Source organism: Mytilus galloprovincialis, chromosome 10, assembly GCF_965363235.1.
Source record: "Mytilus galloprovincialis chromosome 10, xbMytGall1.hap1.1, whole genome shotgun sequence".
NCBI lineage: Eukaryota > Metazoa > Mollusca > Bivalvia > Mytilida > Mytilidae > Mytilus > Mytilus galloprovincialis.
This window is the reverse complement of record NC_134847.1, coordinates 79633752-79659584: the sequence shown is the minus strand read 5'-3', so window position 1 is coordinate 79659584 and position 25833 is coordinate 79633752. Positions and strand designations below refer to the sequence as shown.

The 25833-nt window shown below is 32.3% G+C and overlaps 1 protein-coding gene across 3 annotated transcripts in view; it reads right to left on the bottom strand.

Moving 5' to 3' along the window:
* LOC143048505 (uncharacterized) overlaps positions 1-25833 on the bottom strand; it is a 155583-nt gene that overhangs the window by 35983 nt on the left and 93767 nt on the right. For 2 of the 3 annotated variants that reach the window (XM_076222195.1, XM_076222196.1), the window contains 13 exons: positions 13029-13109; positions 12475-12647; positions 12054-12239; positions 10428-10607; positions 9227-9241; positions 5817-5993; positions 4613-4895; positions 2897-4170; positions 2341-2511; positions 1930-2106; positions 1340-1510; positions 786-879; positions 499-581 (listed from right to left, as the gene is read on the bottom strand). In XM_076222195.1, coding sequence (XP_076078310.1) covers positions 499-581; positions 786-879; positions 1340-1510; positions 1930-2106; positions 2341-2511; positions 2897-4170; positions 4613-4895; positions 5817-5993; positions 9227-9241; positions 10428-10607; positions 12054-12239; positions 12475-12647; positions 13029-13109 — 3065 coding nt within the window. The remainder of the gene's footprint in view (positions 1-498; positions 582-785; positions 880-1339; positions 1511-1929; positions 2107-2340; positions 2512-2896; positions 4171-4612; positions 4896-5816; positions 5994-9226; positions 9242-10427; positions 10608-12053; positions 12240-12474; positions 12648-13028; positions 13110-25833) is intronic. The other variant, XM_076222197.1, reaches the window with a different exon arrangement.

The window sequence follows — 25833 nt, the reverse complement described above, 5'->3', positions numbered from 1 at the left end:
TCATACAGAAACCACTTTTCCAATGTGACGTCAGATGTTTTGTGTTATGACGTCAAACTTTTATAGGAACTGTAATGTGATGTCCATTAAAGGAGGACAAATAGCGATAAAGTGTATTATGTGTGCTTCTGTAAAGTTGAAGTAAATTTTAAATTAAAAAAAATGAGAGAATTTTACTATCACAAACTGAGATATATTAGTTGGAACCTGCAGTTGGTTATTGGTAATTTAAGTAAAATCAATACGATTAATCTGTATCTATTGCAAAAGTCAATATCTTTAGAATTAAGTTTTGGTTGCAATACTTTTTTACCAAATTCTACATGTTAACATTTCAACTGTTTGAAAAAATATCTTGTAAATCAACAGTTTAAAGTTATCATTACTACAGTTTTAATCCTACTCAATATGTTTAGTGTTAAATTGTCAAGAACGATTTTCTACTGGTTTTTTTTGTTATGAATCTTGTTCTCAACAAAGTCCCTATAATATACTAACCCTACAAGTACAGGTTTGGCATTTGTCTCTAGGATTACTGAATGTTTGACCATCTCCAAATGTACCACCATGGAACTGGCATACTGTGTGAATAAAGGAAATTTAACTGATATTACAAAGATGTTAATGTTTCTAAATAAGATAAAATATGCCCTACTATACAAAGATGTTAATAGTCAACATATCTATAATTAAAGCCTCTAGTCAATGTAAAAAAGGTACCTCTTTATAATTAAATATTCAAAGAAACATTAGCCAATTGCATTAAGAAAAACAAGAACTCCTACCTGTGCACACAGGACAACATTCCCCACGATTAGTCACTGGGTTGTCACATCTAGGCACAGGACATATCACAGTCTCACATACTATATTTCCACTCTGTAAACAAAATACTTGTTAATAGTATCATCATTATAGACACAAAGATTACGTAAATGCGAATGTTTTTATATTCTTCAAAATTTTTAAAAGAAGAATGTTTTCACAGATCTACCTGTGACAATGGTTATTCTAAAAGCCCATTCCTTTACAAGCTTTCCAAACATTAATAATAGTCTGTGGACTCAAAATTCACCTCAGAAAGAACATCTATATGAGCCTTCCTTTCAATAAGAGCAACTCTGAAGCTTATACTTTTCAAGAGTATTTATCTAAAACAAGCAACATTCACATACATCTTTTTTTCTAATTTTAAGATGATTATCAATAAACACCTTTCTTGTATTGGCAAAAACAGCAAAAACTTACACAATTAGTACAACTTGTACAAGGCTTAACCTCTTGTTTAAAGGATGTATGATTCTGAAATATTTTCTGCATATATACAGCATTAACTTACCCGACAAGAACAACTTCTACATGGGTCTACATCAGATTCAAAGGTGACCCCATTCCTTTGGACCATCCCTTCATAGAAACAGTCCCTACATACAGGACAACAATCTGTGGTGTTGGCAGGATGGTCACATGTTTCTCTACAGGTAACTCTGGAACATCTGACATTACCATTCTGAAAACAGAAACCTCAAATAGTTATGATCACACTTGAATCAGTTTTAAAAGAACTAATATCATATATTTTCATATATTCAAGCTGACTTTCAATATATTTTCTATGTAGATGTCTTTGAAGGATAACATTAGAAAGGCAATATACAATATATTGAAAACATTGACTTTACTGATCAAATTATTTTCTAGGAAATATTTAAAGTATAGATTGTCATAACTATTGAGTGAAATTATGTTGACATATCGATAATCTACTGCAATCAACTGTTAAGGCACTTGATCATTAGATGCATATATTTGTCCTGAATATCATATTGTAGTCATAATATAATTTATGTATGAGCATGGTATCTTTCAAAGAAAAGTATCCAAAAATATAGAAAGACTGCCAATCATAAATTGTTATTCTTTTTTTACCTGACAAGTACACTGTTGACAAGTATCCTGAGGATGTCTGAATCTTTCTCCGTTAGTATACACACCACTCCTAAAGTCACATCCTGTACAAGTCTGACATCCGCACTGGTTCTCTGTCACTGGATAATCACATGATGCTGGGGCACATGTCTTCCTTGTACATATCATACTGCCAAACTAAAATTGAAACAAGAATGTGTCCATATGAAGTGGAGACGGACGGACAAACGGAAGCACAGACCAGAAAACATAATGCCCATAAATGGGGCATAAAAAAAAGATTTGTTAATTTATTCTCATCCTGAAATATTTGCCTTTACAATTAATCAATACATGTACTTGGCTAAATCAAATTTTTTGAACTAGAGGAAAGGAAAATCTCAATTATTGGACTGAAAGGACTAAACTTACCTGACAGGTACATGTAGAACATGGGTCCTTTGAATCAGCAACTGTATTACCATGTCTGACGAACTGACCAGCATATGTACAGTCTGTACACTCTGGACAACACTGACCTTGGACAGGGTCACTACAGGTCACTGCTGGACATTGTTTCTTTACACATCTCACTGTTCCATCCTTGATAGAAAGAAAAAACAGAAAACATGAAATAAATTACAACATACAGAAGGCGCATTAAATATAAAATATATTTTCTTTGTTTAGAGCTAATTATTTATAAATAAAAAAAAAAAATGTGTAAAATTTCATTTAGACATGAGCAGATTTTTAACTGAAACAAAGTTCCTTTATCAGATACCCAAAACTAGATAATAATTTCATATACAGTTTTATTCTTCACAGTAAATCAAAAATCATATTAGAAACTTTTTGATACAAATATATAGATTTTGCTTGCATTTTTTTGTGTGTGGGTTGCTCTCTCCTTTATTACACTTCTGCTTTACATATAGCAAACAGCACAATTAATAATGAATAGGTATACAACATGTATAGAACAAACCTGGCAATAGCATTCCTGACAGGCATCATCTGGATCTTGAAACCTGTCTGAGTTTCTGTATCTCTTCCTGTCATACAGACAGTCCGTACAGACTTGACAACATTCATCGGAGACAGGGTGACTGCAGGTCACAGGTAGACATCTTGTAGGGATACACGTAACACTGCCTTTAGTACAGGTGCACTCTTCACATCTGTTCTTAAAGGTTACACCATCATCATATCTTTTTCCATCAAAGAGACAGTCTCCCCCACATTGTGGACAACATCTTCCCTGAACTGGATGTGTACATTTTCTCCCATTACAGTCTTTTCTTGCACATCTGACATTTCCATTGCTACATGAACATTTCATACAGGGGTCTGACACATCATTGAACTGAGCACCATCTGAATAAAGAACATTTTTATGGTAACAGTCCCCACAGGTTGGACAACAATCACCCGCTACAGGACTGTTACACTGGACAGGAGGACATGACTTCCTACGACAGTTGACATTACCATCTCTACATAAACATTCATTACATTTCTCTGTTGGATCGGGAAACATGTCATTATTCCTTTGTTCCTTGCCTTGGTACATACAATCTGAACACTCCTGACAACAACCTCGTCTTACGGGGTACTGACAATTTGTCTGTACACAGGTCTGTGACCTACATTCAATATTTCCATTCCTACAGTAACATTGTTTACATGGATCATCAGTACTTTGAACATTGCCTCCATTCCTGACAAGTTCTCCATTATATTGACAGTTGGAACATTCAGGACAACATGCACCAGACGCCGGGTTGGAACATGAGATCAAGGGACAATCTCTAGGTGTACAAGCTACTGTACCATCTCTACATTCACATACATTACATTGACTACTGGGGTCAGGGAATCGCTGTCTGTTTCTATACACACGGTTCTCATATAGACAGTTATTACACTCTTGGCAACATGTACCCTGGACTGGATGTTGACAAGTGACAGATGGACATGGATTTCTACGTTTCACAATATTGCCACTAGTACAAGTACACTGTAGACAAGAATCTTCAGCACTAATGAATCTTTGTCCATCTTCATATCTCTTGTTCTGGTACTGACAGCCAGCACAAACAGGACAACAACCCGCCATTACTGGATACTGACAGGAAACAGAGGGACACTCCTTCCTACGACATTGGACCTCTCCATTGGAACATTGACATGTCTGACATCTTTCTGTTGGGTGGTCAAAGGATATACCATTCTTATACACTAATCCATTAAAGGAACAATCTGAAGAAAAAAATCAGTTTCATAATGTTTGAATAATATCACAGTTTTTACAGCTCTTAAAAATTTATCAAAATGTAAGTTTTTCAACAACTTTTGATATGAGCTTTCATTTGGAACATTTAAATCCCACTTCATTATATAATTCTTTTTTATTTTACATAATCTTATCAGAACAATTTGAATACATAATTTAATATAAAGTCAATGTCATACAATATATCAAGGGCTTATTGTCATGGGTACATATTTTTGTGGATTAAGGTAAATTTACATGTCCTTGAATATTTAATATCTTGGTTTTTCCTGAATCTGTAGACAAGCCTATAGGAAATATGTCATTCGTTGAACATTTAATTTCGAGGTTAACATGTTCCACTGTACAACCCTCACAAATTATGAAACAACAGCAACATAGATTTGAGTCATTTCTTTTTTAACCCACCTACACACTCCTGGCAACATTTATCAGCAGTAAAACTAGGATATCTACATCTGACCTCAGGACAGGATCTTGTCCTACATCTAGGTTGACCTCTGTCACACTGACAGTCCTGACATCTGTCATCAGGGTTGGTGAAGGTCAATCCCTCTTTGAAGACCACTCCATTGATGACACAATCCTTTGGTTTACATACAGGACAACAACTACCAGGCTCTGTTTCTGGGTAAGGACAACTGATCGGGGGACAGTCACCTATCTTATCTGTACACGTTACAATACCATACTGAAAAAAGACAAATGGATGAATCAAGCAACTTAAATGGACAACATTGCCTTTTTTTTCTTTGCATGTTAAAATAATGTACTGAAAAGGAAAAAGAACAGTTGTGAGCAAAAATAAATGCACTTCTTATAGTTCAAATAAAAACATATTCCTATTGATGTATCTTAAACTTGACTATTGCGTACCAGTAATGCACATACCATGGCCAATGACTTTTTGATGAAAAAGCCCCAAAGTCATTATTTATTCTGCTGACAAAACATATATTTCATGAAGCAGTGGAGAAAATAGTGAGGAAAAAAATTGTTGCACAACAGATATAGGGAAGATTGTGCACAGACATAAAAGGTGAATGCAAAATAAAGCCCTAGAGCGGGTATACTATATAATTTGGGGTTGTGTATAAACTCTCCAAAGAATTTTGAGACACTGCATATTTGGTCATCAAAAGGTCTAATGGCATATCTAGGCTTAAGATAGATAATTATGTGGGTACAAATGTCGTAACTTTAATCCTGAACCCTTTTCCGAAATGTGACCTACCGAATTAAAGACTTATTACGGGGTTTGTAATAACCTGTGCCACAATAGGAGCAGGATCTGCTTACCCTTCTTGAGCACCTGAGATCACCCCCAATTTTCGGTGGGGTTAGTGTTGCTCAGTCTTAAGTTTGCTATGTTGGGTTTTGTGTACTATTGTTTGTTTATTGGTCTTTTTTCTTATTTAGCCATGGCATTGTCTGTTTATTTTTCGGCATATGAGTTTGAATGTCCCTCTGGTATCTTTTGCCCCTCTTTATACATATCTACTCTTTTGAACAGATAGTAGGACCTTCATAGTCCTTGAATAATGAGAACAGACCTTAATTTTTTATTAATTTACAAAAGCAATTTGTTTTTCTTATAATCATAAAAACATACTGAACAGGAACATTCTACACATGGCTGTCGTGGGTCAATGTAATTCTGTCCATTTAAGATATTTTGTCCATTATATCTACACATAAAGCAAGATGGACAGCATTCTCCTGGACGCTGCGCTGGATGGCTACATGTGACTTGAGGACAACTTCTCATCTGACATCTCACTTCACCATTCTAAAAATAAAACAAAATCATTCATTATAAATTTAGATCTATCTGAAAACGTATACTTTGTCAAGTTTAATAATAATAAAAAACATGAAAAAGTAAAATTAAGATGATATCCTTTAGTAAGTTTACTACAAAAGGTAGTGTCTTGGTCAGTATAAGTGATCAGACCATAAAAATGAAAATGAAATGATAATATAGAAATATTATGGTGTATCGATGACCAAAAATATCACTACACACACATGAAAAAAGCTCAAAAGCAAAGGAATACAGCTGTTTACTACTGTTATTCATCTGATATTTCTCATATCATTTATAATATAGATAAAGGAATTCACTGTATTTCTCCTACCAACTTTAGTAAAATTTCAGTGCATTGAAATTAACACTAAATCTAGCAATAACATGGGATTTTCATTCTGCCTGAAATTGGTTATGAGGTGAATAAATGAAAGAAATTATCAACAATTACTTCCAAATATTAGACCTGAATGCAAACTGGCTCTTTTGATTTTTTTTTTTTAATTAAATGACTGCTGTTTCGTTGCTTATGAATATTCCAATCAATGTTAAACAAACTTTTCCTTGGTGTCAACTATATAAACTATTATGTTTATATTCTTTTCCAAGTTTATTCATTTAACATCAAATCATCAAATTTTTTTGTTACAATAACTATTTCATGGTAATTAAGTCAGCAGTATCATAAACTTCAAATTAATTGGAAAGATTTGTTTAATGTATGAAAGGCCTTAGGTTATTCTAGCAGACTAAACCCTTTCATTTTTATTTTTGGTTGCAGAATATCTTACAGAGCATTTTCAGGAATCGCATTTAACTATTATCTGTGGTCAAACAGTCAGAATAATAAATGAGGACATTTATTTTAATTCTCCTGCCCTCAATAAAATCTTCATCAAAATTTCAGTGCATTTATTGTATTTAACTTAAATTCAACATTAAAATGTGATTGCAATGGTACTAACTAATCGTTAAGAATTTTCAAAGATGGTAAACTTTGAGAAAAAAAATAGGAAAAACTCAGTTCTTTCAAGAAACATGCTAAAGCATGCAGCGTGTAATATACAACACGAAACAATGTGAAAATACAAGCAGCAAGTGAAAAACAAAAGGAAATATACAGATCCCAAAGATGTCATAGCTTCACTGTTGAGAAATTTAGCATTCTGATTCTGGAAGGAATTGTAAAAGCTGTGCCATCAGAATAAAATGTGTAATTGTCCAAAAGCTGACAATTCAATATAATGAGGTTTTCCATCAAGAAGTTTTGCATTTTCAAATAAGTTCACCTGACTTTATACATAATGCAGATATAATAAAATAACTGTTAATGTAAAACCATGTTCATCAGAAGGAAGCCAAGTCATGGAATGTGATTTTGAAGTTTAAAACATTTTGTACACTGACAAATTTTAAGACCAACCTCGGTTTTCATTGGCCCTGTTGCTTCAGATATGATTTTTACTGTACAAACCCATTTAAATAAAATACTGTCAAATGTTTTCAAAATTTCTGAAGAGAATGCCATACCAAATGGTTGGTATGTAAAATTCTGTTAAAATTTTAGTTCAAGTTCATCAAAACTATTTGGAATAAATTGGAAATGTGTCCATGGAACACAGATGATGTCCTCACTTGCAATCATATAAAGTTATAAAGAGACATAACTTAAGAACGGTAAAATTGACACTACTCAAATTTGTACTTGAACTTAGTTTTGTGGTAATAAGTATTGTGCATAAGTTTCATAGCAAACTTAAGTTAGAGAACAGAAACGAAAAATTCAGCAATTTTTCAATTTGTAAAGTGAACTCTCAAACAGTTATAGTGATACAACCAATATTAAAACTTGATCTGTGTTTTGTGGTAATTGGCATTTTATGATAATGGTTTTTCTTTATAAATTGAGACTTGGATGGAGAGTTGTCTAATTGTCATTTATACCACATCTTCTTATATCTATTTTACGGAAGAATCATAACATTCGGTTTAGGCAACCTAATAATAATAAATAACTGTAATATTTTTTCTGTCTATTCCAAATAACGTAAAAAATGTGGTGCACACTTTATAACCCGATACACAGGTTATTCAGTGCGCACCACTTTTTTATGTTATTTCGAATAGACAGAAAAAAATATTACATTTATTCCTTAAAGACAAGGGTAGAACTTAATGCCCCTCCTCTAAGGTGGGGGGTGGGTGGAGCATAATCATAATTTTCTATTCATTTTCTTAGAACATTCAGTCACAGTGACCTAATACAAAATTATTTGTTTCTTTTTTTCTCTTTTTAAGTTAACATGCAGGTAAACAGTAGAAAAAGTTAGTTGTAAAAAGTGATTTTTTTTTAATTTATCATAAATAATTTTGTAATCTTTGTATAACTTGGGGTAAACAAATTAGTAAAATTAATAAGTAAAATTAATATGTAAACATTTCAGATACTATTATCAGCAATGCATCAATATTATCCCCTGAACAAATGAGTTTATATGTTACTGCATATAGTATATAGGCTGAGGTCTAACGATAATCAATAAAAACTGATCGTGAAACAACTAGATAAAAAGGGTATATATATGAAGTACAAAACAGTTACCACAGTTTATTTAGTATTAAGAACAAGGTTTTATATTATTTAATAATAAATAGTTTACAGTTTTTAAAAGATGAGTATTATTTAATTAGTTTTATTACAGTAAATGCAATGTCTACTTTGTTAGATTAATTAACTGTTAAAATAATTCATAAAAAGATGGACAGATACTTTGGTTAGATTTACATTTAAAATACCATCACCTCAATAATTTTCATTGTTAATCTTTCTGTTATTTGTCATAGAAAAAAAGACTTTTTCACATGTTTTTTTTCAGATTTTTTCCCCATGTTTATGTTTTAACTAGAAACTGTCTATTTAGCTCAATGTAGATGACAAGAGCACCTTATCAAAAGTACTTTCTAAAACAATAATGAGAAGGTTTAAATGCATATTTCACTCTACATCCAAGTTCTTCAAGGTGAGCCTGACAGTGAACTAAAATTATTCTGATTTAATTAACTGCATGTAAATTTATAGAAAATATTCAAATCAATTTTCATTTAACACTTTTTACAAATGTTAACATTCAAACATATAAAAGAGAGGGTGTGTAAGCAAGTTAACAGAAAATGCATTCCAAACAAGACAAACATGTTGCACTGGTAATACTCACCCCTGTTCTAGATCTCTGTGTAAGGACCAATCAGATTTATATAAATATCACATGACAAACAGATACTACCAATCAATCAATTCTATCAAATAATTATCTCAATAAGAAAAATTTTAAAATGAAAGAATATGTCCATGGGACACAGATGCCCCCTTATATATGGCAAATTTATCATTTTTTTTCATTTATAAAAGGACATAACTCAAGAGAGGTGAAAGTGATGTCACCCAAATATGAACTTGATCTGTGTTTGGTGGTACTAAGCATTGTGTATGAGTTTACTTAACATTTGGTTGAAGAAAACTAAAGTTATAGTGGGGAAATGAAAAAGTTTGCAATTTTCAATTTTATAAATAGAATTGTAGGTGATTCACTGCCAAAATTCAAACTCAGTTTGTGTAAGTTTCAGTTTTTAGTAAAAGAAAATTATAAAACATGGATGAGGCAAGCGTTTAGTTGGAGTGCAGAAATGAAAATGGGAAAGACAGAAAGACTAACAGACTTTCAAGGGTAACATTTGATGCTCCCCAGCAGAGGGGACATGAAAACAATATGATTGAACTGTGAACAGCTACCAACAAAAGATCATCATAAGTCAGCATTAAAGTTTAAAGTAATATGAAGGTATTATACACATGTCCATATCTATGAATGTCAGAGCATGACCATCAACATTGGACACTCACAAACCCATATTGTACGTTCAGATCTAAGACAAAGGATAGCATAATATTTAAGTGATGAAACAAAAACCCTAAAATAACCATATCAAATAAACTGACCTAGTAATCTTACACCACGAGTTGACCTTACATTTGAGCTTTCCCTAAATAAATGTTTCAAGAAAACTAAGCCAGACTTGCTCATAATATAGATAAATTTATAAAGAAAAGAAAGCTATCCTATTTTATTATCTACAGTTCTAGTATGATACTATTGAATGACTGGTAGTAACTTTAAAATACATAAAATAATACACACATTATAATGTACATATAACACTGATTATGTAATTCTGATACAAATAAATAAAACAAAATAAAATAAAGCAACATCATTTATATCTTTTTGTTGCTCAATTGAAAACTTTCACAAGACAATAAAATAAGATAAAAGCAAAACTGAAATTACATCAAATGAGATATAGTGTGGATAACATATAAATGATTTATTTTGATAAACAGTTGCTATGGGTACTTACTGTGCACATACAGACAGAGCATTTGTCCTTCGGATCATCAAACATTTGTCCTTCGTTATATGTCTTTCCCAGTACAGTACAGGCCATTGGACAGGTTCCACAGCAATGACCTGGTGGTTTGACAGGGTTGATACAGTTTAAAGGGGGACAACCCATGTCCTGACAGTCCACTGTTCCATCCTATAAACATTAATTACTTGATGTTGCCATGATTTTAATGGTAGCTATATACTGTAGAAACATTTATTTTCATGGGGTTAAAATTTCATGGTTTTGTCTCTATAATTGGAAGTGATATTATTAAAAAGTTAAATTTTGCGGGGGTTTTCATTCATGGATATATTCTTTCTTGGCACAGATAGGTTTTTATACTTTTTGAAACATTGAAGAAATTGTCGTGGCACACGTCTGGGGCATTAAATTTTTAACAAAGTATCTTTTATTGGCTATTAATCGTTTATTTCTCTGTCCTATATTTTCTCCCATTTATTTGTATTGTAGTCCTGTCATGTAAAGTCATTTTAATGTTATAATTAACATTGCCATTAAAGCAGGAGGTTTGGCATGCCACAAAACCAGGTTCAACCCACCATTTTTATCTGAAAATGCCCTGTACCAAGTCAGAGAAATGGCCATTGTTATATTATAGTTCATTTTTCTGTGTGCTACATTTTAATGTTGTGTTTCTGTTGTGTCGTAGTTCTCTTATATTTGATGCGTTTCCCTCAGTTTTACTTTGTAACTCGGATTTGTTTTTTCTCTATCTATTTATGAATTTGGAACAGCGGTATACTACTGTTGCCTTTATTTATATACATTGAAGATCCATTGGTAACCTTCGGCTGTTGTCTGCTCTATGGTCTGGTTGTTGTCTCTTTGACACATTCCCCATTTTCATTCTCAATTTTATATAATAGTTAAAGGGAACATGCGTGCACATGTCAGGAACCACCTGTTGTTGTCTTTAAGTCCCCATAGCTTTTCTAGACTATGGGGAGATTCAGAGCTTGAGGTACTGTATAGATTCATGTCTATTGTTGAAGACTTTGCCAAGTTTAAGGATAGGAGAATTGACACAATCAATGGTATATAAATTAAGTGTTGTCTTAATGTTAGATCATATATTAACCAATGTGTGATGCCTTAAAATAGGATATTACTGACATCAAAATATTAAAGCATGTTGCCCCTCTGCAGCATCTTCCTCCCTGTCATAGGTGGGGTTGATATTGCTTAATCTTTAGTGTTCTTATATAATTAGCAGTTTTTGGGGAGTTGTATTTTTATCATTTCCTTATCGTGCTTATGGTCATGTTGTTTTCTGTATTTAAAATTAGACTTTTATGGTTTTTAATTACCACATTGGTGCAATGTCACTTTTGGCCTCTAGATACATTTATTATTGTTTTGTCGCTTGTTTGTTGTGTCGTTGATAATGACCTTATATCTCCTTTTTAATCTGAAAGTTTTAGGATGATAAATTTTTATTATTTTGAAATATACTTTTAATCAAAGTTTTAACCCCTGTTAACACGTTCAAATCAATGCATTCATTTTATATTCTTTTCATGCAAAGAAAATAATCGAATTCATCAAAAACAATTTACTAGTATATACTTATCTTACCCTACAGAGACAGATTTTACAAGCATCGCCACCTGGTGGAACAAACTTCTGATTGTTTCTGAACCTCCTCCTCATAAAGAAACATCCTCTACAGGAAGGACAACACTGTCCTGGGGATGTGTCTGGATGGCTACAGGAAGAAGGTGGACAGGTCAGTTTCTTATCTTCACAGGTTACTTCCCCTTTCTGAAAGCAGAGAAGTTATATTATATATATATATACAACAATTTTGAAGGTTAAATATCTCATTTATTATATCCAATCTTCCTTTTCCACTATTGTTTGTTTTTCAAGTTATAAGCTGGAATATTCTTTCTGACTTAAAAATAAATTCTTTTCCTCATGGTAGTCAGGTACTAAAATAGGGTATAATAAACTTCAGCTTATGTTGTTATTATAATCTGCCCTCCATATAACTTACATTACACTGACAAGACAGACATGGACTCTCAGATGGAATAAACCTCTGTAGATTCTGGTATGTCTGTCCTCCATACTGGCATTCTGTACAAGAGGGACAACAGTCACCTTGTTGTTGTACTGGGTTCCTACATCTGGGTGGGGAACACTGTGGACGTTGACAATCCAACTCACCTAAAGATCATAAATCAGAAAAACATATGAAATATAGAATAAAGATGATCTATTTGTTGACCTGCCCTAGTTACTGTCACAGATATATCATCAAATAAATATAACTACCAGGTATAAATAATATTACCACAGACTTGGTCAAGTCTGTACAAAAGTTTGATCATTTTATTGAGACATGAATAGATGGTATTGCCATTTCTCTAATTCTATGGAAATTTATCCCTTTCCGAACACATTGTTTAAAAAAATTTAATATGTAAACTAAACTAAACTATGGTGATCTATAGTTGTTAATTTCTGTGTCATTTGGTCTCTTGTGAAAGGTTGTCTCATTGGCAATCATACCACATCTTCTTTTTATAATTAAGCTGCTTTTCTTACCTTCTCTACAGATACACCTGGAACATTTGTCTGCTGTTATGGTATCACCATGGCGATAATTTCTTCCCTCATATTGACAACCTGAAAGTATATAAATGTATTGGATCAACAGCTGAAAAAAGGTTAATAAAAAACTATGATAATTTTGAGTTTTAATAGTATAATTACTATACAGTATGGGTTTTACTTATTGTCAGCCTATGATGACCTACAGTTGCTTACTTCAACTACATTTGGTCTTTGGTGGATAATTGTTTCATTGGCAATCATACCACATCTTATTTTTAGTTTTAGTTTTTAGTTTAAATGTTTGTTGTTCAAAAATGACAAATGGATTAGACACAAGTTTTTACCAGAAGTATGAAGGAAAAATCAGTTATTGAATTTTGAATGTACATTGAGTTGTCAGTTGCTGTCCGTTCATTAACATGAAAATGCTTTGACAAAATCTTTTCAAATTCGGATATGTTGTTTTCTGTGCTAAATGAAGGTCAAGTTCGATTTTCACAATTCTAGCTTTTGTTTGTAGAGTTGTAGACCTCAGAAGTGAAAAAGATTCTTAGAGCGTTGTCTGTGCAATAATTTGATGTTTTGACAAAATATTTTCAAATTTAGATATGTTGTTTTTTTCTGCAACTAAATGAAGGTCAAGTTAGATTATGGCTTTTTTTAATTAAAGACCTAAACAGAGCGAAAAGTCATACTTAGTATATATACAAGTTCAGAAAATGGGATTTCTAGTTTATATGATTTATTTTGAGTAATTTACCTTTGAACAGAAATGGTGAAATTTAAAATAAATTAAAATAAATATTGGAAGATGTGGTATAAGTGCCAATGAGACAACTCTCCATCCAAGTAACAATTCATAAAAGTAAACCATTATAGGTCAAGGTATGACCTTCAACACAGAGCCTTGGCTCACACCAAACAGCAAGCTATAAAGGGCCCCAAAAATAGTAAATGATCTATTTTGAAGACATGTATGTTTTAAAAGTAGATATCACAGTTGGGTATTATATTTTTCTTTTATGTGATAAAGTTTCATTGAGTTATTGATGGAAAACTGGAAACTGACTCTTTTTTCAATGAATAAAACCCCATAACTCTAAAAATAAATCTAAAATTTATAAAAACTGAAAGGGGGCTTATGTCAATGGAATTATACAAATTGGTCAAAGAGTTTTTGAGATATTTTCCAAAAAGTTTACCATGGACAGACAGATGGACTGATAGACTAAAGACAGATGGATGGACAGATAGCCAGACTGACAACAATATACAATAAAACGTCTCAAAAACAGGCATTTAAAAACCTAACATTAACCATCTGACCATAAAAAATAATGTTAATGTCCGAAAATACCATCTTGACCAAAATGTTCTTCTTTATATCATTCCATACACCAAATGTAGTTAACCTATTGCCTGTAGTACTTGAAAAACAGACCAAACCAACCTAATTGCCTATAGTACCTGAAAAACAGACCAAACCACACAGAGCTTAAGGGGGCTCGCAGGTCCAAATCAACTTTTTTTTCTAATATAGGATTCTGCTATTTTTTTCTATAACTAAACTTTATCTTATACCTAATAAAAATAAAAATAAAAATATGGGGTCACCGTTCATTTAAGCTCACATTCTGCCTCCGAAAGAAGCATACATTTTTGTTAATGTCCTTTTTTTCTGTTGAACTAATAGGAGAAATATTGGTAATATCGAAACAAAAAAAGAACTGAATTACAAAAATCGCTTACATTTTACAATTATTTAGTTTATGTACAGCTTGTTTGAAAACAATTATAAAATATATAGGTCACCGATGAGTTAAAAAAGATATTTTAATTTAAACGTCAAAAATGACATTTTTTGCACCAAAGGGAGATAATTTGGAGCTTTCTCAATGATATTAACATTTTTAAAGTCATCTGTGACCAAACCAAATCGATTTGTCTAGGTGATTTTTGTACCATATTATAAAGTAATAACTAATAGTGTAATAAATAAGATTTGTAATGAAAAAACAAATGTTTAATTTTTTGCGGAATTTTTTATACCCGCAAGCCTCCTTAAGATTGACAATGAATCATGAAAATGAGGTTAATGTTAGAAGAAATCTGACATGTACCCATTACAATTATTCTATACTCCCCATATACTAGTTGACTTACTGCTAAAAGTATCTAAGAAACAGACCTAATTAATTTAATTTTTAACCTTGATCACTGATCAATGAAACGAAATCAAGGTCAGGTGAACCCTGTCTGATAGACATGTAGACTTTACAAGGAACCCCTATACAAAACATAGATATCCTAATACTCATTATAAGTGAGAAATTTATGTGACAAATAAATTGTAATGTTTTTCAAGCAGTCACCGAACAATGAAAATGAGGTCAAGGACAATGGACAGACAGAAACTTCATAACATTAGGTATTTGTATGCAAGGAATGAAGGTTCCAGGTCTTCCACCTTCTGAAATATGATCCTTTACACAAGGAGTTTACATTGCACTGCTGCTAGATAGTAATACCTATGTCTCACATACTTTAATAAGACTATTGTTCACAAACTGTGGCTATTGTCTTGCATACTGCAACTAGGCCACTAGCTAGACAAACACACCAAATATTGGTTGAATTCATCATTTATAGATGGGTTAATAACTCCTATGATGATCTTACCTAGCCTGGGATCTGTTGCTCATTGCTCAACAGTATGTATTGGTTTATGGATGTTATAATGTATACGTAAACCATCTTGGGATAGCATAATTTCTTGACACATGACAAACAATTATTTTAGTACAAACACAGTAATTCAGTCCAGTTTAGCACTGAAAAGTGGTCTTTGATGGTTTAAGCCAGGCATAATGACACAAAGAAGATGTTCAACCAGGATGCCAGGATGGATTTTACCCACAATTTCTCATATCATAGACAAACTGCCATTTTACTCTTACTTTCTATTTCTAATTGTGTCTACCATGTTGGTTGGAAATCAAGGATCACTGGACATATTTTTCAAAGGGGCACGAGCTGTCAAATTCATGTTAACCGATTTGACTCAAATTCTCATATTTGATTAATAACAATGTAAAACATTTGTCCAAACTATTGAAAACCTTAAATAAACAGTTAACAGGTCATGAGCTCGATATTATGTAGCTTCGTTTCATGTGTGTTTAAGTCTACACACCAATTAATTAAATATTGAGTTGACTGACCCCCTAAACATATATTTATCATTGTTTAACCTGTATAAGAATATATTGGTTTTTTTTGTAGATCAAAACAGTCAATCAAATGTTTTATCTTTGTTTCACTTTCAATGTCCACATTCTTTTCCTTTAAATAACTTTACATGGACAATTCATGTGTTATCCATCTCTGTCTAAGGGGTCTAATTGATGTTCACATGAATACAGATTCAATGAGGTCGAATTATTCACTTGCAAGTGAAAAATTCATCATTAATGTTTCTTAACTTATTTTGACTTTCTTACAAGTTTTACAGTAAACACAGCAACCCTGATCAGAGTGAACCGAACATTTGACATCACTATAGTTAAATGTATCAACTTCTTCTTGCTGACCAAGATCTTTAATTTCTAGAATCCTGTCTTACTTTTAAACACTGATGTCTATAAACTTTCAATAAAACTATTTACACATGTAGATACTATATATTAAAGATAAAATTATGAAGTTATGTAGATATTTCATTGGTAGTACATTAAAGATAAAGATGAATATGTTATCAATTTTTGTTTTTGCTGAATCATCCAACTTTTTTTGTCATGTTAGAGAGGAAATACATAAATACCCAAAACATGAAAGAAGTAAAAAATCATCCTTTTTAAGGACATAACTCATTAAAAAGTCATCCAAGTATTTTAGGACATTGCCGAGCAGAGATGCTCAGATAAAGACACCTAATTGTACCTGATTTACAATCAGGTCAATAACTCCTCTCTGAGTCATTTGATATCTTCAGGTGCAAACAGAAAGTAAATAGATATCTTCAGGTGCAAATAGAAAGTAAATAGATCATGACATTCTGAACAATTTTGCCTGGTAAAATTTTTTCACAGAAGATTTTTTAAATTTTAGTATTGTACCAGTTGGACATACCTGCCAACCTCTGAAACCTTAAATGAGGGAGATCTCCCCCTCAGCTTTGACAGCTGAGGGGGAGATTTTGCAAGAACAATATTTTCAAGTGAAATAAATGACCTGTCATCTCCAAAACATCAATAAAAGTTAAAAGTCTTGATTAGTCTTCGATTTGATATATATATTCAGGGTTAATTAACGATCTGATATATATATTCAGGGTAAAAGAAAATGCACATGCACAGTTATTCAGTCCTGTTAAGAGCTGAAAAGAGGTCACATTGATTGTTTATGCCTGGCAATAATGACCCAAAGAGGAGGTTTGGCTAAGATGCCAGGCTGGAGTTAATCAACAATTTCTCTCATGTTTGACAAACTACAATACTACGCTTATTTTCTATTTTTAAAACTGTCTACCAAATCAAGGACCATTGTATATATTTCCTTATGATGATTCTGGACAATAAAATATAAAATTTTGATTTCAATTGGCATAATGGTTTCAGAGGAGAAGATTTTTTTTAAAGTTCACAGACAATGACTACAGATGTTAGAAACCAAGTGAAAATGATAGCTCACTTGATCCTTTGGGTCAGATGAGCTACAAATTGTATAGATCTATTTTAAACTGATGCCAAGTGATTCCTCAGGTGAGCAGAAAATGTTGGAAGACAAATTAACCTCAGAAGTTTAAAAACAAGAGATGAGAAAGTGAACAATCACCAAATGCAGTCTTCCACATTACTCTAAAGCCTAATACTGTAAGGTGAGCTGCAAAATGCCCCAAAAATATGTTTCTGCACAGGAAATTATAATGGAATGTAATTTGTGTCTGTTTATTGCTGAAGACAGCATGTTAACCTCAAGACGTATTTTGGTTATTTTTGTCCTTTGTTTGCTCTAGCTTTCTTTGATATATATTCCATAACTTCCTTTTATATAAATAATGTATGAATTAAAGTTAACAGACAAAGAAGATTTTCTACAGAATAAATTAAATTCAAGTATTCTACAAGTTCTGCTTTAAAAAGGCTTTTTGTATTTCAACTTGGACTTATTTTTTGTTGTGGAATTTGCATAATTTCTTGATCTTTTTGTTATCTATTTGGATTTTCATAGTTTCAGAATTTCTTTCTTGATTAGATTAATTATTTACACTCTTTAAAATATGAAACTCTTATATCTGCTTCTTGATATACAATTTTGGGGTTATTTTACACACTTTAAAATGTTACCAGAAATATGATGAAAATCAGAAATCACAAATTCAAAATTAATTCAGTTTCAAATCACTAGAATCCAGAATATTTCATCTTGTAAAGTTTGGCTTTCAATGTTTTTGGGCTTTCTTCTCTATTTGAACATCCAATATACATATGTCCTTCTGTAGACAAAGTAAGACTACAGGGATATAAAATTCCAATATCATGCACCATTTTATATACTTCAATTATTGTATGCTGGTTCATATTCTGGACGCCAATCTTTGCTCCTTTATTATATAATTCACAAACAAAACAATTATGAAGCTTAGAAATGGAAAATTACTAAATACTAAACTTGTTCAAAGGGTATCCACACGTCTCAATCTTCAAAATCGGTTATCTAAAAATACTACCATCGCTAACATTTTTAACAATAAAAATCGTGGTTACCCTTCTATCGATAAGTGTCATGCCAAAAAATGACTTACATGTCCCCGTCTTTCCACCAACAATACGGTAAGGTCCACGTTTAATGGTCGCACATTTTCTTTACATTTTGAAACTGATATAACTTGAAAAACAAACAGTATTATTTATTTACTCACATGAAACAAACCGGGGTGTGGTATTCAGTACGTAGGAGAAACTGGACGATATTTATCTAAACGCACTCAAGAACATCTGTATCGTTTTAAAAGACCCAATAAATTCAAAAGTATCATTTACCAACACCTTAAGAAGCACAACCATCCTTTTAAATATTTAGCAGTTCAACCTTTAGAAGTAGTAAATAAGCAGCCTGGTGAATCGCATTCAAAGTTTGTACGATCACGGAAAATAATTGAATTAAATTGGATTAAAAAATTACAGACAGTTTACCCTCTCGGTCTAAATGATAATATCATGGGAATTGGTAATATATCTAGAACCAATTCCGTTAACATTTTGGATATAGTTTCTAAAACTGTTCGTAAAAAACGTTCTCACGGTCGTAGAACAAATCGCAATCAAAGAAAATTTCAGGCCAATCATACCAATATTTCGGACCTAATTTCTATTTCAAAAAACAACGGCAGACATTATCTGTTAACAAAACTCTGTTCGTTACCGGTTAATAAGTTAAATAAAATTTTGGAGGATTGCAACACAATTTCATATAGCAGTCCTAAGTATGAAATTGTTCAAATTATTATGGCATATTGTTATTCTAAATTATTTCCCAAAATTGATCGCCCTGAAGATCATAAAAAACATTTTATTAAAATTAAGTATGTCAATAAAGGCTTTGATTTTGTAAATATTGCCGGTATATTTAACGACCATTCTGTTTATAAAGAACAAATTCCTGGATATTTTGACAATACTGAGCTACCTCTTATTTGTTATATTTACAAGAAATCTACCCGGAAATTTGTGTTTAATTATAGTCAATTGTGTAAAGATGTCAATATCAGTGAAAATACACCTACTTCATGTAATTGCAGTAATTCCGAATATATTTATGGACCCATTTCCCATGTTATAACAGGAGATCTTAACATCGTTAAAGACCGAGAGTTAAAATCATTCCTCAGTAAAGGACCTAAATATCGTCCCCCGTCAATTATTAATTGGAATGAGTGTCATAATATCATCCACGACTCACTCCATACTTACTGTATGAAATGGATAAAACGGGAAAAAGCTGACAAAAAATCTTTGGACTCTTTTTTTAATTCAGTAATGAAGATAGTTGATATACGTATTCAACATTTTAAAAGAACATTTTACTATAAACAATAACAACAATAAACCTATTTCTCGTATCAAACATAAACTAAAAGAACTAGCCAAGGAATTTGTTTTTGTCCCGGCAGATAAAGCTGCTAATAATATTATTATTGTTTGACGTAAATTTTACATTGAGGTTCTGAAAAAAGAAATCACCAATTCACCAACATTCCAACTTACTCCATTTTCAGAAAACGAAATCTGTAACAAACATAAACTTTTAGGCACCACTTTACAAGCAGAGCCAAATACAATGAAAGTCCCAACTATGTATTGGCTTCCGAGGCTACACAAAACCCCTTACAAATATAGATTTATTTCGTCTTCAAGCTATTGTTCAACTACTAAATTGTCTATTCTTCTTACCAGCACACTTGGTACAATTAAAAACCTGATAATAAATTGTTCAAATAAGGCCTTCGAAAATAGTGGAATAAATTACTTTTGGAGTGTCAAGAACTCGTTGGAAGTACTTGATAAATTGCATGCTTATATTGGTGATTTTGAATCTGTTCAAAGTTTTGATTTTTCTACCCTGTATACCACATTGCCTCACATTCTCATTAAGAAAAAATTCACACACCTAATTAAATGGGCATTCAAAAAATCAGAATGTGAATATATATGTTCAAACTCTTTTAGGTCATTTTTTAGTAGCAATAAAACAAAAAAACTATGTTAATTGGACATGCTTTGATACTATATATGCCCTTGAATTTTTACTAGATAACATTTTTGTTCGATTTGGGGTTTCCGTATATCGTCAGATTATCGGAATTCCAATGGGGACTAACTGTGCACCACTTATTGCGGACCTGTTTTTGTATTGTTATGAGTTACAATTTATGACAAAAATAAGCAAAGACCCATCGAAACAACATCTGATAAACAAATTTAATAATACTTTTAGATATTTGGATGATATTTTGGCTCTCAATAATGACGACTTCAGTATGTATATTAATGAAATTTATCCTGTTGAACTTACTTTAAATAAAGCTAATACTAACAATGACCACTGCCCTTTTCTCGATCTTGATATCTATATCACTAATGGAAAGCTGAATACTAAAATTTATGATAAAAGGGATGATTTTTCATTTCCTATCGTTAATTATCCGTTTTTAGATGGTGACGTTCCCTTGTCACCATCTTACGGTGTTTATATATCTCAACTTGTACGATTCGCTCGTGTATGTAACAATGTTTTAGATTTTAACGAGAGAAATTTATGTATTACTGAAAAATTATTACACCAGGGTTTTCGATATCACAAACTAGTCAAAACATTTACTAAATTTTATCATCGGTATAAAGACATCATTCGTAAATATAGCTCTACATGCAGACTTCTAATACGTTCAGGTATTTCACATCCAATTTTTTATGGTAATATTCTTTATAAAGCACAAAGGTGTCAGTATTCACCTCAGAAACTTACAAAACCTTTGAATAGACTTATTAAGAAGGGATATAATTACGATACTGTTGTCAAGTCATTAAAGATTGCATATTTTGGCGTTAATATTGAGTCACTGATAAGGTCTTTGCATCGGAACTAAACACATTTATTCTAAAAACAGTTGTTGGCATGACACGGGTTATGTTCTTCTCATATATGTTATGATGGTATGATACTAAACCCCTAACGGGAAGGATTGTGCCTGATGTTCATATGATGAAATCATAATCTTTCAGTCAGTTTAGTTGAAGTCTGGAGCTGGCATGTCAGTTAACTGCTAGTAGTCTGTTGTTATTTATGTATTATTGTCATTTTGTTTATTTTCTTTGGTTACATCTTCTGACATCAGACTCGGATTTCTCTTGAACTGAATTTTAATGTGCGTATTGTTATGCGTTTACTTTACTACATTGGTTAGAGGTATAGGGGGAGGGTTGAGATCTCACAAACATGTTTAACCCCGCCGCATTTTTGCGCCTGTCCCAAGTCAGGAGCCTCTGGCCTTTGTTAGTCTTGTATTATTTTAATTTTAGTTTCTTGTGTACAATTTGGAAATTAGTATGGCGTTCATTATCACTGGACTAGTATATATTTGTTTAGGGGCCAGCTGAAGGACGCCTCCGGGTGCGGGAATTTCTCGCTACATTGAAGACCTGTTGGTGACCCTCTGCTGTTGTTTTTTATTTGGGCAGGTTGTTGTCTCTTTGACACATTCCCCATTTCCATTCTCAATTTTACATTGTAATAGCCAATAAAGTTCCCATCACAGTTTAACACATGTAGTGTAGAAGTGAAGAGATCTGTTATAACAATGTTATCTGCTGGTGTTGTAAGCAGGTCAGTGGGTGTAAATGGTTTTTCTTCATTGTTGATTTTAGGATGACCAGTGTATAATTGTTTGATGTCTCCTTCTTTTCCTAAAACCACCACTCTACACTTATAAGAATATCATACATCTATGACACAGATGTTGCCTTTTATGGTGCTGGTAATTAGTTTAGGGCATGAAAATATTGGTTCTTTATTGCTGTCTTGGTCATATGTTGCCAGAGTTCTGCCATACTGACCCATCACTATCACAGCTGTGTTTTTTCCATTGACTCCTTTACCTACTATAACTCTTTGATCATTGGTTATAAAAACAGATTCTGGTCCATTTTGTGATGTAAATGATTTTAAATCATAATTGGAATCTGTGATTTGTCCAGTGGTTCTATTGATTATTTTTAGCCTTGTTTCACCTGCAGCTACTATAAGCAGGTTGTTGCATGAATTCATTACTACCATTCCATATACTTTTATGTTCAAACCTAACATAATCTCAATCTTGTTTTCATCAAATTTTATATGTTGTAACTTTTCATTTATACCATCATTTATCCATAGAGTACCATCAGGACATCTTTTAATAACATGAATATTTCTTAAAGTTGAGGTGAACTGTTTTTCCACTTCAAATTCAAGTTTATGTTGTTCTACTTCCAAGATTCCACCATCCTCCACTGATCCAAAATTTGAAATTGTCATGCTGCCTGGCATGAATCTCCCTAAACATGAGAACTTCAAGCTTGTCAATGGTCCGTCATTGCTTAATGCAATAGCTAATTGATCAAAATCCTTAAAGAATTTTGCAAAATCTTTAGAGGTGATGGCACTTTTTACAGTTTTGCTGTCAGTCTGTAAGTTTGCTAATGTTTTATCAATCTTGTTTTGTTTTGCTCCAATGACCCTGCTATTTGATTTCCATGTCTGCTCTAGATATTTAACAAGGTTATCAGCACACCTATCAACTTTTCTCTTCAAAGCTTCCCTGTGAGTAAGGATATCATTCTTGATTTTTCTAAATTTAGCATCCTCCTGTTCTTTAATGTCCTGAACTTAGTACAAAGAATTGGACAATTCATCAATACGTCTCTCTGCTTTCTTTTGTCCACTTTTTATTATCTTCTTTTTATCATCAAGTTCTTCTTCATCAATAATAATTGTGGACTTTGGTTACACACTTCACACAGATGACTTTCTTACAAGTTTTACAGAATACCCAGCAAGCCTGTTCAGAATGGTCCCGGCATTTAACATCACTAAAGTTAAATGTGTCCACTTCCTCTTGTTGGCTCAGCTCTTTGATGTCTTTAATTATATGCAGACTTGCATTTCTAAATCTAGCATGCACTTTGTCTTTACACTTACTGCACATAAGAACTTCACAGTCCATACATTTATATTGGATTCTATTCCCACCATCACATAGTTCACAACCCACTAGAATTTGTCCTTTTTGAAAGGACTTCGAGAATGCCATATTTATCAAATAAAGATGTCTGCTGTCAGACTTTTAAACTTCCATGACTACAAACTTTAAATAAGTATATTTACATAGGTCTAAAAATAAAGGTTGATAACATAATTCATGTTAAACTTTTTGCTGTGTCATCTTACCTTTAAATATTTTGTCAGGTAACAGAAGGAAAGAAGTACTTATCTTTTTATCATTTGTGAACTAATAATTTTACAATGTAGCAATATGTTTTTCAAAATATGGTGTTAATAATAAACAAATACAGAAAACAAAGAATCTTCTTTAAAGCCTCTGTGAATCAGTCTTAAACCCCAACTAAATAACTTTAGTAAATTAACAGTTTTGATGTGAATAGCAAATGAGCAGATCTAATAATTTTAAACACTTTTGCAATTGGCAGACTTTTTCTATGAGAACGATAAAGGGTTATTTTCATGCAATGTTTTGGCCTTTTTCTTTTCTTTTTTTTTTGACTTTTTATTTCTCGTTTTCTAGTATTTGGTTTGATGTACGTCGTGTCCCCCAAAATTACAAAATTTTGACAGGTGTATAAAAAGGTAAACCGGGAATATTTAGTCACCTTGATATTATTTTAATTGATTCTACTTTTGCAAGTGTAGCTAATATGTATGGTATGTAAAAAGACCATCAAATTGCTATGAATAATATTTTTTTTAAATCAGATGCAACTATTTGTTGCTTAAGAGGACTGCATGGTCTTTATCTCTAATTATAATGACTGCATGATATCAAAGAATGAGAGAGTAATAACTTTTAGTTATTTATTCCTTAATATTTACAATATCACTTCTTAGGCTTGGTTTTTCATGCTTTAGACCACCCTTTACCACCCTCCCATATCTAAAATGGTTTTCAAGATAAAAGAAAAATTGCCATTTTATCCTATCAAACACACTTTTTAAACTAGATACCTTAATACTGATTGTGGTCAAGTTTGATTAAATCATGTCAAGTAGTTTCAGAGAAGGACATCTTAATTAGTATCTGCTTAAAAAGAAGGAGGACAAGGGCTGATGAAAGCCAAGTGATGCGAAAAGCTTATTTGCACTCTATTATACAGTTTGAGTATGTTAAATGGTTAGAGGTATTTTGGGAGTGTTGAGATCTGATAAAACATTCAACCCCGCCACATTTTTGCGCTAGTCCCAAGTTATAAACTCTGATTTTTGTTAATTTGGTATGTTTTTTTTAAATTTTGATTGATTTATATGTTTCGGAGTTGATAAGTAGGTACATTTTCTATGACCTAACGTAATACACATTTTTTGTTTTGGGGCCAAATGGAGCCCAACTCTTGGTGTGGAATTTTCTTGCTGTATTGAAGACCCATTGGTGGCCTTGGGCTGTTTGTTGACTTTGACCTATTCTCAATTTTATTGTAAGCAAATTGTACTATTGAATATGTAGGTACATAACTAATCCTCCAGTACTGCTATCTAAGCATAGAAGTAAATAATGTTTACTGGGTTTACATAAATTGAGAATTTGTCCATAGGACACAGATGATGTATCTGCTTGCATAAAACATTATGAAGGGACTCAAGAAAGGCAACAGTGAAAAAACCTGAATTCAAACTTGAACTGGGTTTTTGTGGTAGTAAGCATTGTGTATAAGTATCCTAATATTTGGCTTAGGCACGCTACAGTTAGGGAACAAAAACCAATTTTGAGACGTACGGACATATACTAATAAGGGTAGCACTTAATGCCCCCTCTGCTGTGGCGGCAGCATAAAAAAAGTGTATGATTTCAGTTTAATTTGAGCTGAAGTTTCAGAGAAGATATCCAAAATTGTAAAAGACAGATAATTATAAACTATTTTAAAGTGATGCCATAGCTTACAAAGGCCCAGTCTGTCAGGCCACTTTAAATGTTTAAAAAAAAAAAAAATTCAAAAATTCAAACAAGAGATGAGAAAATAAACATCTA